Source organism: Schistocerca piceifrons, chromosome X (assembly GCF_021461385.2).
Source record: "Schistocerca piceifrons isolate TAMUIC-IGC-003096 chromosome X, iqSchPice1.1, whole genome shotgun sequence".
In the NCBI taxonomy this organism is placed as follows: domain Eukaryota; kingdom Metazoa; phylum Arthropoda; class Insecta; order Orthoptera; family Acrididae; genus Schistocerca; species Schistocerca piceifrons.
This window is the reverse complement of record NC_060149.1, coordinates 766,982,682-766,997,854: the sequence shown is the minus strand read 5'-3', so window position 1 is coordinate 766,997,854 and position 15,173 is coordinate 766,982,682. Positions and strand designations below refer to the sequence as shown.

The 15,173-nt window shown below is 43.8% G+C and overlaps 1 protein-coding gene across 2 annotated transcripts in view; it reads left to right on the top strand.

The window, feature by feature from the left end:
* The window catches only part of LOC124721299 (excitatory amino acid transporter 1), a 700,822-nt gene that overhangs the window by 522,317 nt on the left and 163,332 nt on the right, over nucleotides 1-15,173 (top strand). For both annotated transcript variants that reach the window (XM_047246208.1, XM_047246207.1), the window contains exon 2: nucleotides 11,416-11,910. In XM_047246208.1, the coding sequence (XP_047102164.1) occupies nucleotides 11,416-11,910 (495 nt within the window). The remainder of the gene's footprint in view (nucleotides 1-11,415; nucleotides 11,911-15,173) is intronic.

Below are 15,173 nucleotides of genomic sequence, written 5' to 3'. Positions count from 1 at the left end.
TTGCGCATAGATACACTACTGGCCATTAAAATTTCTACACAAAGAACAAATGCAAATGATAAACGGGTAGTCATTGGACAAATATATTATACTAGAAATGATATGTGATTAAATTTTCACGCAGTTTGGGTGCATAGATCCTGAGAAATCAGTACCCAGAACAACCTCCTCTGGCGGTAATAACAGGCTTGATATGCCTGGGCATTGAGTCAAACGGAGCTTGGATGGCGTGTACAGGTACAGTTGCCCATACAGCTTCAACACGATACCACAGTTCTTCAAGAGTAGTGACTGGCGTATTGTGACGAGCCAGTTGCTCGGCCACCATTGACCAGACGTTTTCAATTGGTGAGAGATCTGGAGAATGTGCTGTCCAGGGCAGCAGTCGAACATTTACTGTATCCAGAAAGGCCCGTACAGGACCTGCAACATGCGGTCATGCATTATCCTGCTGAAACGTAGGGTTTCGCAGGGATCGAATGAAGGATAGAGCCACGGGTCGTAAGACATCTGAAATATAACGTCCACTGTTCAAAGTGCCGCCAGTGCGAACAAGAGGTGACCGAGACGTGTAACAAATGGCACCCCATACCATCACGCCGGGTGATACGTCAGTATGGCGATGACGAATACACGCTTCCAATGTGCGTTCACCGCGATGTCGCCAAACACGGATGCGACCATCATGATGCTGTAAACAGAACCTGGATTCATCTGGAAAAATGACGTTTTGCCTTTCGTGCACCCAGGTTCGTCGTAGAGTACACCATCGCAGGCGCTCCTGTCTGTGATGCAACCTCAAGGGTAACCGCAGCCATGGTCTCCGAGCTCATAGTCCATGCTGCTGCAAACGACGCCAACCTGTTCGTGCAGATGGTTATTGTCTTGCAAACGGCCCCACCTGTTGACTAAGGGATCGAGACGTGGCTGCACGATCCGTTACAGCCATGCGGATAAGATGCCTGTCATCTTGACTGCTAGTGATACGAGGCCGTTGGGATCCAGCGCGGAGTTCCGTATTACCCTCCTGAACCCACCGATTCGATATTCTGATAACAGTCACTGGATCTCGACCAACGCGAGCAGCAATGTCGCGATGCGATAAACCGCAACCGCGATAGGCTACAATCCGACCTTTACCAAAGCCGGAAACGTGATGGTACGCATTTCTCCTCCTTACACGAGGCATCACAACAAGGTTTCACCAGGCAACGCCGGTCAACTGCTGTTTGAATATGAGAAATCGGTTGTGAACTTTCCTCGTCTCAGCACGTTGTAGGTGTCGCCACAGGCGCCAACCCTGTGTGAATGGTCTGAAAAGCTAATCATTTGCATATCACAGCATCTTCTTCCTGTCGGTTAAATTTCGCGTCTGTAGCACGTCATCTTCGTGGTGTAGCAATTTTAATGGCCAGTAGTGTAGAAGAAGAAATCCACTGCTGTACAACTACAACATTGATGACAAATTGCTGGATACAGTAGCTACCGTAAAATAGCTATGAGTAAGGTCTTAAGTGGAATGACCACATAAAACGAATATTAGGAAAAGCAGACACTAGAATGAGATTCATAGGAAGATTCTTAAGCAAATGTATGAAAGAAAAGGCTTACAAAACACTTGGTCGGCCGATACTTGAGCATGGCACGTCACTCTGGAAGCCACTTCACGTAGGACTAACAGAAGAGAAAGGATATCAAACGAAGAGCAGTCCGCTTCGTCACAGTGTTGTTTAGTGGGCGCGAGAGCGTTGCAGATATGTTCAATAAACTAGTGGCAGACGCGTTGTGCACCACGAGGTTGTTTACTATTGAAATTCGGATAGAGCACGTTCCGGGAACAGTCGGACAACAAATTAATTTAACCCACGTAAGTCTCGCGAAATGACCATGACGAGAATATTCGAGAAATTAGAGCTAATACAGAGGTTTCCCAACAATCATTTTTCCCAAGACCATTCGTGAATGGAACAGGGAAGGGCGGGATCAGATAATGGCACCAGAAGTACCGTCCACCACATACCGTCAGGTGGCTTGCAGAGTACTGATGCAGATGTAGACGTAAATGTAGTAGCAAGCTCCAGTCATGCCTAGTGCAATGACACGCGCCACGTTACTTAAAACTGCAGTCCGATGGGCGCATTGCCTTACGAAACACACGGCGTATATGTCACTGACATTATGCTGCCCCAGAAGAGAACAGTGTCGCTGCCCTGTCAATCCTTGTCCACAAACTTGGCAAGGTTGTAACGTGTCCCAAGGAATGGTGGGAGGGGGCACGACGTAAAGAGACTATGCGAATTATTCTCCAGGCCTAACTCAGTGTTCCTGGGAGCAGTCGTGGTAGCGAGGAAAGTGGGAGAGTGAAGTTTTTACTATCACCTGGAAGAAAAAGTAGTGACAATGAAATTTATGGTGATGTTAGCTTTTCTTTACATACTCACCCTTTAGTGCGACACATTTTTCACAACGGTGAATGACTTATTGTCCAAAGAAGCTACATGTGTGACTGTGTCACGTGCGCATTGAGCTGGGGTAAGGTGGAGTAAAACACGCTCTTGGGCAGCTTTCTACGACGCTTTACCGTGTCAGCTTTCCGATACCTCTCAAAGAGGTTTCGGTAGTATACTCCTGTGACGGCTTGCCCGTAACAAGCGTAATCTGTTGGTGTCACATCCTGACAGTCGCAAAACAACAGTAAAGATCGCTCTATCCGATCATGAGTGGATTTCGCCACTTTCAGTGGCGGTGGATCAACATGTTTCTACGCGTTGCTTTTCTCCTTTGTCGCGAGGTCATAGTGATACATCCAGCGTGATTAGGCCTCTAAAGAGGTCATCTGGATTGGCATTTTTCTGCTACTACCTAGGTTCGTCGGGCTCATTGAATGGTTTTGAGTAGCTACGGAACTCAGAGAGCAGTGACCTTTATCGTGTTGAAAATGACGCGCAAGAGGTTGAAAACTGATTCATGGCTTGTTTTTCAATATTTACACATCCGCTACGATTTTGATACATCAGTCTTCGAGCACCAGCGTCTCCACTTCTCTTCATAGACGTTGTCTGTCTGATTCACATTTGTGTCACCACACAGGAGACGTGTGCGCCAAGTAACCACTGTGTCACGCGATGATGTATCGCTACTGTACAGTTTCACCATCTTGTTGCAGCTTTGTTCCATTTCAAATGCAGAAAACAAATTACCGCACAATATACCACATTATCATAGGGCTGTGCCATTTTCATTTGGTAATCTATCGACGAGCTGTTGTGTGTGATACGGCATTGCAATGTGTACAAGAGTTGCAGACATGTATCTCCAAACAAAAAGTTGATATACGGGTACGAAATAGCAGTACCTGCGTTATTAAGAAGTACGATGCAATGTCCCTTCGGACATGCACTGTTATTTTGCGTTTATTAGCCAATATCAGGCCCTCGACTCTCAATAAATCTGTTCTTCCCAGACTGAAATATACGTAACGTACGAAGCAGATTGTGACAGAAGACGATATATCGGAGATTGGGTCTGGAGGCGATTCGTGCACTCGTAGCAGAAGCGGTTAAGGTGACCGCTCTTGTAAAGCGGCAAATTGGGTTTCGAGTCCCGGTTCAAAAAAATGGTTCAAATGGCTCTGAGCACTATGGGACTTAACTTCTGAGGTCATCAGTCCCCTAGAACTTAGAACTACTTAAACCTAACTAACCTAAGGACGTCACACACATCCATGCCCGAGGCATGATTCGAACCTGCGACCGTAGCGGTCGCGCGGCTGCAGACTGTAGCGCCTAGAACCGCTCCGTCACCTAGGCCGGCTCGAGTCTCGGTCAAGCACAAATTTTCATTGTCATTATTCCAGTACACAGCTGCGAATACATTTCATGTAATAAATTTATTTATTCCAGGTACCTTCACAGAGTGACGGTCTGCCTTTGTATGAGGTGAATAAGTCAGCCCGAGCGCCGATCATACAGTAAAATCTCTCGAAACAAATGATGACCAGGGATGTGCGGTCCAGAACCTACCTTGAAGTCTCTAGCCAGAGCATGTGCTGCATTGGATAGACGCACTGCCATTCAGATGTGTTCGCTATTCTGTCCCGCTTCCTTTCGACGCAGACTCGGTAAATCAATTGCACTTAACAGGCAGCCAGAACCACGGTATTAAATCATTTTGGCCATATGGACTGTTGCAGCCATGCTACTGTTGAATGTACGTCGTGTGTTTCCAAGTTATCCTGCTATAATTTATTCCCACTGCCATCAGAAAACACACTTCCTTTCATCTCGAAAATCTCGTATCACGTGAACTTCAATGTATTTAGCTGTGCCGCACTGTAAAAATTCCATTCATTACGTACAGTGCAGTGCGTAATTTTCTCGCTGAATTCCTAGAAGATGTTGCACTGACTTAAGTTAGTCAAGATAAAGTTAGCATAAGTATTGTGAAACAGTCTCTCGCCATGCGTCATCAGTAATTCACAGAAACCAGGGGGAAAAACTGTAGTTGTCGGAACATAAATGGATCCAGCACTTTCTGGTAAAATCTATAGAGTACACCGGTGATCATTTGCTCGATCTTCACACCACGACAGTACGATAGTCGTTACTGGCTCACGAAACAGTCTTAGGTCCAGCAGTAGACACCACTGAATTCATGTAGTCCGTGTAATAAAAATGCGGTTAAACAGAATTTTCAATTCAACAGAGAATACAGCACCGGGTTAAAAAGTTACGTAGATAATACAGTAAGGGATTTTACTCCATCGTTGTTTTAGTGTAGATATATAAATGTGACTGTTTTCCTGAGTAGCAGACAAGAAGTTCATAATGAGATTATGTTACCGAGAAACAAACATCTACATTTATGACCACGGTATGTTGCTTGCCTCTTACAAAGGCAGTTTGAAAATTCAGAAAAAGGATTTTTTTGTTATGTATTATAGCTAAAAGTAGTCAAGATCAGCACGTGATACGAAGGCCACAGTACAAGATACAAAAATTTTATTGGAATTTCCATCGAACTGTATGTTGGTTCTTATAGCGGCGAAATCTTACAATTAAAGCTAGTTACATCAACTAGAAATTATTCGATATCCCATCATTTTTCAAAATACTACTGACCTTTCAGATAAGGATAATGGGCGCGTGACATTAATTCATTACATTTTACTTAACACCATACAACATTTCAAGAAGACGTAATCGAAATTATGAATATGATTCTGTCAAGACAGTCCTAAAATATATATAGTGTTAATAGTCTTCCATAAGAAACAATCTATCTGCTTCCGAACTAATGCCATTATTTTACGTTTCATGTGATTTATCAGTAACTTGATCCAAACTACTACATTTGTAATGCTGTCATGTTCGCAGATTTTAGGTTCGTGCGCATTGTTGGACACGGTGATCCTAAGTAGCCCAAAAACACGCGACCCTTCCATCCACGCTTCAGTGCTAACGAAAATGCCACTACGCACATATTCTAATATTCAGAACTTTCGTGACTTACAATGAGCAAAAAGTTCTAACACACAATAGTTACACAGCGAAACATAGCAGGACCGCGGAATTTCACAGCCTTAAATGAGCTGTTACACAGAGTGAGTCAGTATGCATTACAAAAAGACACACACATCATTTATGAATATTTTTCCCAAAAAGTGCAATCGGCGCTGTTCCCCAAAGATACACGCACAGTGGCCTACGTGATTCTGCCATTGCCACGATACAATGAAATCTCCGTGTGGCATCAATAACGTGTCCAATAAAATTCATCTGCGTCTACATCTACATACATACTCGGCAAGCACCGTAAGTGACGGAGGATACCCTGTACCACTCGCAAATAGAGCGAAGGGAAAACGACTGTCCATGTGTTTCTGTATGAGCCCTAAAATTCTCATATCTTCTCATCGTCGTCTTTAGACGAAATGTATGTTGGCGGAGGTAGAATCGTACTGCATTCGGGTTAAAATGCCGGTTCTCTAAATTTTATCAATAGTTTTCCTCGGAAAGAACGCCGCTTTCCCTCCAGAGATCCTCGTTTTGAATTCCCGAAGCATATCCGAAATAATTTTGTGTTGTTCAATCTTTCGTGTTGTACCGGTAACAAATCTAGCAGCCCGCCTCTGGATTACTTCGATGTCTTCCTTTATCCCGATCTGGTGCGGATCCCAAACACTCGAGCAGTATTCAAGAAGGAATCGCACTGGTGGCTATGCGGTCTCCTTTGCAGGTGAACCAAACTTTCCTAAAATTCATTTCAATATTTCACTAACAACTGTTTAATTGAGCAGGCTGCCGCGATAACGTAACGTATCCTTTTAAACTGCTCCAGTCTTTCATTTTTCTTCCAGATTCGTTTGTACGTTACCAAGCAGGTAGAAATGTTCTGTGACATTTTTGTCTGGGAGAGTCGTACAGGTAGTTAATGGTTCAAATGGCTTTGAACACTATGGGACTTAACATCTGAGGTCATCAGTCCCCTAGAACTTAGAACAACTTAAACCTAACTAACTTAAGGACATTACACACATCCATGCCCGAGGCAGGATTCGAACCCGCGACCGTAGCGGTCCCGCGGTTCCAGACTGAAGCGCCTAGAACCACTCGGCCACACTGGCCGGCGTACAGGTAGTTAGACCATCAAATTAGACAGTAAACGTGCACCATTACCTCATTTCCTTCGCAAAGTACAACAGTTCCTCATAAGATGTATTCTCAGATGTAATTACTCGGTAACTTTTTTAATAGAGAAAAGGCAGTGTGTGTTTTTCTCCGGAAAACAACCAAAGAGTCTGTAGGCCTTGAGTCCCCATACAAAAGACGCTTCACCGTCAGTAGTAGCTTAAGCTTAAACCCTGCTCCCCCCCCCCTCCCCCCCACAGACTAAGTAGCACAGCAGCAAACCACTGAGTCAAAAGTCTGGCAGAACTTGCTAGATCCACAGTTAGACAGCAAGTTGGCAGCACAGTCGACAATTGTCTCTCATCAGCGGCGGCTTTAATCCCACTGAACTTGTAACGCAGCGGTAAACAGCCAAGGCGAACATGTCTCTCGACTGAAACGATGTATAGCCAGCGTTTTGGCACCGATTTCCATCTATTCTCAAAAAAATGGTCAAATGGTTCTGAGCACTATGGGACTTAACATCTGAGGTCATCAGTCCCCTATAACTTAGAACTACTTAAAGCTAACTAACCTAAGGACATCACACACATCCATGCCCGAGGCAGGATTCGAACCTGCGACCATAGCAGTCGCGCGGTTCCGGACTGAAGCGCCTAGAACCGCTCGGCCATCACGGCCGGCCCCATCTATTCTCAATGGGATGGCTTGTCGAAATGAAATGACTCATAAATCACTGGGTCCTCATTGCACTACATAAAATGAGAACCATTTTGACGTACAGAGAATGAAACAAAGTAGTCCTACGTATGTTTTATTTATTTATTTATTTATTTATTTAATCGTATGGTTAGGGGCCCCCCGTCGGGCAGATCATTCGCCGGGTGCTGGTCTTTCAATTTGACGCCACTTCGTCGACCTGCAGTCGATGAGGGTGATTGGATGATGATGATGATGATGATGATGATGATGATGATGATGATGCCAGCACAACACCCAGTCCCTAGGTGGAGAAAATTCCCCGACCCAGCCGGGAATCGAACCCGGGCCCAGAGGATTCACAATACGTCTGCATCTACATTTACATTTATACTCCGCAAGCCACCCAATGGTGTGTGGTGGAGGGCATTTTACGTGCCACTGTCATTACCTCCCTTTCCTGTTCCAGTCGTGTATGATTTGCGGGGAGAACACTTGCGGGAAAGCCTCCGTGCGCGCTCGAATCTCTTTAATTTTACATTCGTGATCTCCTCGGGAGCTATAAGTAGGGGAAGCAATATATTCGATACCTCATCCAGAAACGCACCCTCTCGAAACCTGGACAGCAAGCTACACAGCGATGCAGAGCGCCTCTCTTGCAGAGTCTGCCACTTGAGTTTGCTAAACATCTCCGTAACGTTATCACGTTTACCAAATAACCCTGTGACGAAACGCGCTGCTCTTCTTTGGATCTTCTCTATCTTCTCTGTCAACCTGACCTGATACGGATCCCACACTGATGAACAATACTCAAGTATAGGTCGAACGAGTGTTTTGTAAGCCACTTCCTTTGTTGTTTGACTACATTTTCTAAGGACTCTCCGAATAAATCTAAACCTGGCACCCTACTTACCAACAATCAATTTTATATGATCATTCCACTTCAAATGGTTCCGTACGCATACTCCCAGATCTTTTACAGAAGTAACTGCTACCAGTGTTTGTTCCGCTATCATATAATCATGCAATAAAGGATCCTTCTTTCTATGTATTCCCAATACATTGCATTAGTCTATGTTAAGGGTCAGTTGCCACTCCCTGTACCAAGTGCCTATCCGCTGTAGATCTTCCTGCATTTCGCTGCAATTTTCTAATGCTGCAAATTCTCTGTATACCACAGCATCATCCGCGAAAAGCCGCATGGAACTTCTGACACTATCTACTAGGTCATTTATATATATTGTGAAAAGCAATGGTCCCGTAACACTCCCCTGTGGCACGTCACGTTGACCATTCAGCTACCGGGGGCGGCCTCCTACGTATAATGATATGAGGCGACACGATTACTACGCAGATGCTCAGGCAGGGTATCGATCTCCTCTAGCGCCTAGAATGTATTGGTCCACATCTACAAACTGGACAGTGCTTTAAAGCATGAGGCAGAGAGCTGTACAGTGTTTTACGGTTTCTTTCTGTTTGATTCGATAATGATGCATTTGACAAATGATTGACTGTACTCTCTTTGTGAGCACCTGTTACTCTAATTCTAATTTTATCTTTGCAATTACTGCGGGGTCGACGTATAGTGGACAGATAAATTTTGTAGTTTGCGTTACGAAATCCGTTTCTTGATATTATCTAAGAAGGGTTTCGCTAGGCCGGCCGGAGTGGCCGGGCGGTTCTAGGCGCTTCAGTCTGGAACCGCGCGACCGCTACGGCATGGATGTGTGTGATGTCCTTAGGTTAGTTAGGTTTAAGTAGTTGTAAGTTCTAGGGGACTGATGACCTCAGAAGTTAAGTCCCATAGTGCTCAGAGCCATTTGAACCATTTGGTTTCACTAGATACACAGCAATCCTTGTAAGTGTTCACCAATTAATATATTTTAGCATTTATATTTCTCTTTCCCTCGGCAGTAAAACAGACCTGTAACCGTTCGCACCATTCTTCTTGGTATACACTCAGTGTATCCTGGTAGTCCGATCTGACGTGGATCTTGCAAACATGAGGTATATTTCATTATGGGTCGAACAACTGATCTGTAAGAAACTTTTTTTTCCAAGCTACAGTTTTGCCACTATGCAATTAATTAATATAATACTGTCATTTATTTTACATTCAAATGAGACTATACGATGTTTCACGCCATGGGTCTACACATTATCATTCTCAGGTAATAATATCACGTGGGTGACTGTGACTCTTGGGTCATATAACAAAACGCTGCGTTATTGCTACGCTACACGAATACCTCCAGGTGTATTCTACCCTAGGTCGTATAATTTACTAACGATTTTATAGTATGAAAGCAGTAATAATTACACAGGAATTCTGCGCCTCTTCGATCTAATCAACCACAAAGAAACGCTCATGCTGACACTAAACCCACACTGAAGCCTTAATTAACCGAGATGTACTGGAATGATATTTACGTAAAATTTCTGCGTTTAACTATGTACTGTGTGGCTCTCTGTTCTATGTATCGTATTGTAGCAGAGAGATATGCCGGGTGGCATCTTGCGGGTTATGCGGTAGTGAAAGTGCCAGATCTCTGTGCCTAATGTTTCTGTTGCTGTTATGAAACATTCTGGAGTCTCCCTGTCTTTCATAGAAGGCGTGCCAAAGAACAGGGATTTCTTCTTGTGGCAGGTTCTCTTGGTATTCAAAGTTTTCTCCAACACTCCCACTCCCGCCCCTGCCGCCACCCGGTCTCTCAGTCAGCAACATTTAGGTGAATCTCTCTTCATTAAAAAGGTACATTTCAATGTTTCGTGGGACTAGGCGTAGGCTGAAGGCCGTGACGTAAAGATGAATCTCTGCACTGCTAATCAGAAAAGTGCTAAACATTTACCGCCTCATCTAAAGTAACGTCATAAGAGATGACCAAACGGGAGGTCCTGCATTCCTATTCTACTCTGAGTAATTATGGGAAAATTCGATGCAATTTCAGGAACACCATAGTCATTCCTTTTTTATAGGTACTATTCTGTCAGTTATGAGAAAGGCGCGATTGGAGAGAATATACACCTGCCTATGACAACACGGGAAACTGTGTGAAATAAAATGTTCATCGTTGGTTATTAGCGAGGGTGGCAAATTATTCTACTATTTGAAGAAGTATTGCAATTCAACTGGAGTGATATAGAGAAGTGTGGAAAATCTAATTAAAAATGGGGAATTTTGAAGACGATTCTATTGTCTCAAAAACTACACGGAAATTTTAGGTTCTGTTGCAGGTCCTAAACCCAGTTAGAAGCTGCAGATAAGTATATTATTATGACTTTTACTTGATCGTTCTTGGCCTTCAGCTGCATTAACGATATCTACTGTTAACTCCAAAGTGCTGCGAATGCCCAAAGTTAGCAGTAAGCAAGAGATTAGATAGCTTATCCCGAGAATAGCGCGAGATTTGCAGAATAAAGCAAAACTTAATCGAAAGATATTTGGCGCCAAGTATGCAGTACTCGAAACTTGTAACAAGGGAATCCCTGAAGCCGAAAATACAACCATAAAACAATAACAAAAACGGAAAACCTTTTTCGTGATATCAAAGTAATTAATATGTAATAGGTCAGTCAGAATCATATATTTAGCGGTAGCAACGTATGTTCTGCCTGCGTTGGTTTAAGAGTTCGGTTGGTGGTTGATATTAACTGAGAAAGAAGCACCGGTGTCGCCAGTTCACCATTGTGTTGTGGCAGTCCGTCTGGAGGAAAAATGTTAGACTATGGCTGTGTACAAATGGCTCTGAGCACTATGAGACTTAACATCTGAGGTCATCAGTCCCCTAGAACTTAGAACTACTGAAGCCTAACTAACATAAGGACATCACACACATCCATGCCCGAGGCAGGATTCGAACCTGCGACCGTAGGGGTCGCGTGGTTCCAGACTGAAGCGCCTACAACCGCTTGGCCACAGCAGACCTGTGGTACACTCGATGCTGATATGACATTTGTTGCACGCCGCCTCCACGGTGCTGACCAGCAGTGTGTTTCCTTTCCATTGCTATGCAATAACAAGCGATGCATTATCTGTATGTGGAGGAGACGTTAAGCTGCAGAAAGCGGTGTGCGGCGTGTGTTGCAGGAGCCCCCTGTCCGCCGACAAGCAACCGCGCCCTCGGCCGTCTAGCCAGTTCGCCATGCCGCCCCGGGCGCTCCGCAGCCACATCATCGCCTTTCTCAAGAGTAACCTGCTCACCATCTTCACCGTCATCGGTGTCTTCTCGGGCGTCGCCTTCGGCGTCATCCTCAGGCATTCCCGCTCCGAGAAATGGACTCCCAGGGAGATCATGTACGTCTCCTTCGTGGGAGACATCTTCCTGCAGATGCTCAAGTCGCTCATCCTGCCGCTCATCATGTCGTCCATCATCACCGCCATCGGAACGCTGGATCTCAGCCTGTCGGGCAAGATAGGCGCGCGTGCCATCCTCTACTACTTCACGACGACCGTATCGGCTGTGATCCTCGGCATGATCCTGTCGTCCGCCATCCACCCGGGCAGGGGCGACACGTCTGAGATCGCGCGCTCTGGCAGCTCCCGCAACGTCACCACCGTCGACACCCTCATGGATCTCATAAGGTAAGCACGCCTCACTCACTCTTATCAGTCCTCTCGTTCGGAAAAATCTCACCATCAAAATTTTGTACATGGCTGCACGTTCAGATACCGCGAATAGTTAAAACTGAAAGAAAACAGCCCTCAGTCACTATTTTTAACGAATTAACCGGGTTTCAACACTGCTAGGAGTGTCTTCCACAGAATTTCAATCAAAAAATGGTTTATAACATTGTCACAGAATTATGACTGAAACCGTATAAGTCCGTTTGCAACCTGTAACCACGTAAGTAATGAGCAGCCCTTAGTGGCTCGCCATCACAATTTTTATCTTAAATATCTTTGTGACTAATGCCCTTTTGACATATTTATTATTTTATAAGTGACACATAAGTACTGCCAGTCTTTCACGATGATTCTGTACTTAGACTCTGTAGCATACGTTTTTAGTCATAATTCTGTGACCATGTTATAAACCATTTTTTTATTTAAAATCTGAGGAAGACACTCCTAGCAGTGTTGAAACCCGGTTAATTCGTTAAAAACAGTGACCAAAGGCTGTTTTCTTTCAATTGTCTCACCAACAAAGGTGCATTTTCTGTCTAGCACCGTGCTTAACTGTTTCCAAAATAAGCATTAATCGTATAAATAAAAACAACATAACAAGTGACTGAACTTAGTTTCTTATTTATGAAGCGTTTAGGAGAGTTTGCTCCATTAGGTAGCAGATCAGGTTTTTAGCTCTGGTCCACTGAGCCCTGGAACTTACCGATGTCTACATATCTAGAACGATTTGTCACTTTAATTGCAGTATGCTTTTGGGAGGTTACTAAAGAAATGCTTGAAACTGATGTGGCGTACCTGCGGTCATCTGTGTCTTCAGTGTATGCTTTCCACGACAGCACTGCATTGGAGCTTTATGTATTCAATGTTTACAAACATTACGTGAAACTTAGCGTCCCTGGCTTTCCGAATTCTAATATTCTTTTTCGTCTCACGGTGTACGAAGATTATAAGTTGCACATAAGTGTATACTGTTTTCTACTCATTTCTAAATAATACCTATATACCGGGTGATCAAAAAGTCAGTATAAATTTGAAAACTGAATAAATCACGGAATAATGTAGATAGAGAGGTACAAATTGACATACATGCTTGGAATGACATGGGGTTTTATTAGAACCAAAAAACTACAAAAGTTCAAAAAATGTGCTACAGATTGCGCTTCATCCACATCTACATCTACATCCATACTCCTCAAGCCACCTGACCGTGTGTGGCGGAGGGTACCTTGAGTACCTCTATCGGTTCTTCCTTCTATTCCAGTCTCGTATTGTTCGTGGAAAGAAGGATTGTCGGTATGCTTTTGTGTGGGCTCTAACCTCTCTGATTTTATCCTCATGGTCTCTCTGCGAGATATACGTAGGAGGGAGCAATATACTGCTTGACTCCTCGGTGAAGGTATGTGCTCGAAACTTCAACAAAAGCTCGTACCGAGCTATTGAGCGTTTCTCCTGCAAAGTCTTCCACTGGAGTTTATCCATCATCTCCGTAAAGCTTTCGCGATTACTAAATGATCCTGTAACGAAGCGCGCTGCTCTCCGTTGGATCTTCTCTATGTCTTCTATCAACCCTATCTGGTACGGATCCCACACTGCTGAGCAGTATTCAAGGAGGATTCTTCCAATGAATCTCAGTCTAGAATCTGTTTTACCGAAGATTAACTTTATGTGATCATTCCATTTTAAATCACTCCTAATGCGTACTCCCAGATAGTTTATGGAATTAACTGCTTCCAGTTGCTGACCTGCTATTTTGTAGGTAAATGATAAGGGATCTATCTTTCTATGTATTCGCAGCACATTACACTTGACTACATTGAGATTCAATTGCCATTCCCTGCACCATTCGTCAATTCGCTGCAGACCTGCATTTCAGTACAATTTTCCATTGTTACAACCTCTCGATATACCACAGCATCATCCGCAAAAAGCCTCAGTGAACTTCCGATGTCATCCACAAGTTCATTTATGTATATTGTGTTCACCTGATCAGAATAGCAATAATTAGCATAACAAAGTAATACAAAGCAAAGATGATGATCTTTACAGGAAATGCTCAATATGTCCACCATCATTCCTCAAAAATAGTTGTAGTCGAGGAATAATGTTCTCAACAGCACTGTAAAGCATGTCCGGAGTTATGGTGAGGCATTGGCGTCAGATGTTGTCTTTCAGCATCTCTAGAGATGTCGATCGATCACGATACACTTGCGACTTAAGGTAACCCCAAAGCCAATAACCGCACGGACTGAGGTCTGGGGACCTGGGAGGCCAACCATGACGAAAGTGGCTGCTGAGCACACTATCATCAGCAAACGACGCGCGCAAGAGATCTTTCACGCGTCTAGCAATATGGGGTGGTTCTAATAAAACCCCACGTCATTCCGAGCATGTGTGTCAATTGTTCCCTCTCTATCTACATTATTCCGTGGTTTATTAAGTTTTCATATTTATACTGACTTTTTGATCACCCGGTATTTGTACATGAGGTCTGTGCTTAGTGTATTCTGCAGATATGTCACCCATGTAACTCATTTGTAAAATAAATCAGGCACAGATTTCATTTATGAACTAATATGTGGAAATTGCACGGCTATTCAAAAATAAGGAACAGATTTCAAACATTTATTGTTTCCAAACTACAAAATATAGTAACACAATTCCAACGTTACTGGAAAGTGGAAAATTCAAATTTTTATGTATTCAATGTGAGCACCATGTGTTATACGTCAAATATCAAAAGGGTGACACATTTCCTGCCACACAAGAAGTAGCCGGTCTCTCGTTATCGAATTCACAGCTTCAACAACGTGATGTCGCAGACTTTCAAGAGTGTCAGACAAAGAGGATTAAAAATGCAGTATTTTTACGTAATCCCACAGATAAAAGTCGGAAGGTGTGAGGTCTGGAGACATGGGAGGCCACCGGTGATGAAGATCATCTTCGGCTCCTCTTCCAATCCAACGTCCCTGAATGGTGTCTCTCAAGTAATGTCGACGCGGCATTGTTAATGCTGTGAATTCGACAACGAGAGGCCAGCTGCTTCTTGTATGGCAGGAAATGATCCACCGTTTCGATATTTTTCGTGTAACACATGGTGCTCACATTGAATGCATAAACATTTTAACTGTTCTCTTTCCAGGAACGTTGGAATTGTGTTTCTATGTTTTGTAGTTTGGAAGCAATAAATGTTAGAAATTTGTTGCTATTTTTTTTGTTTCGAA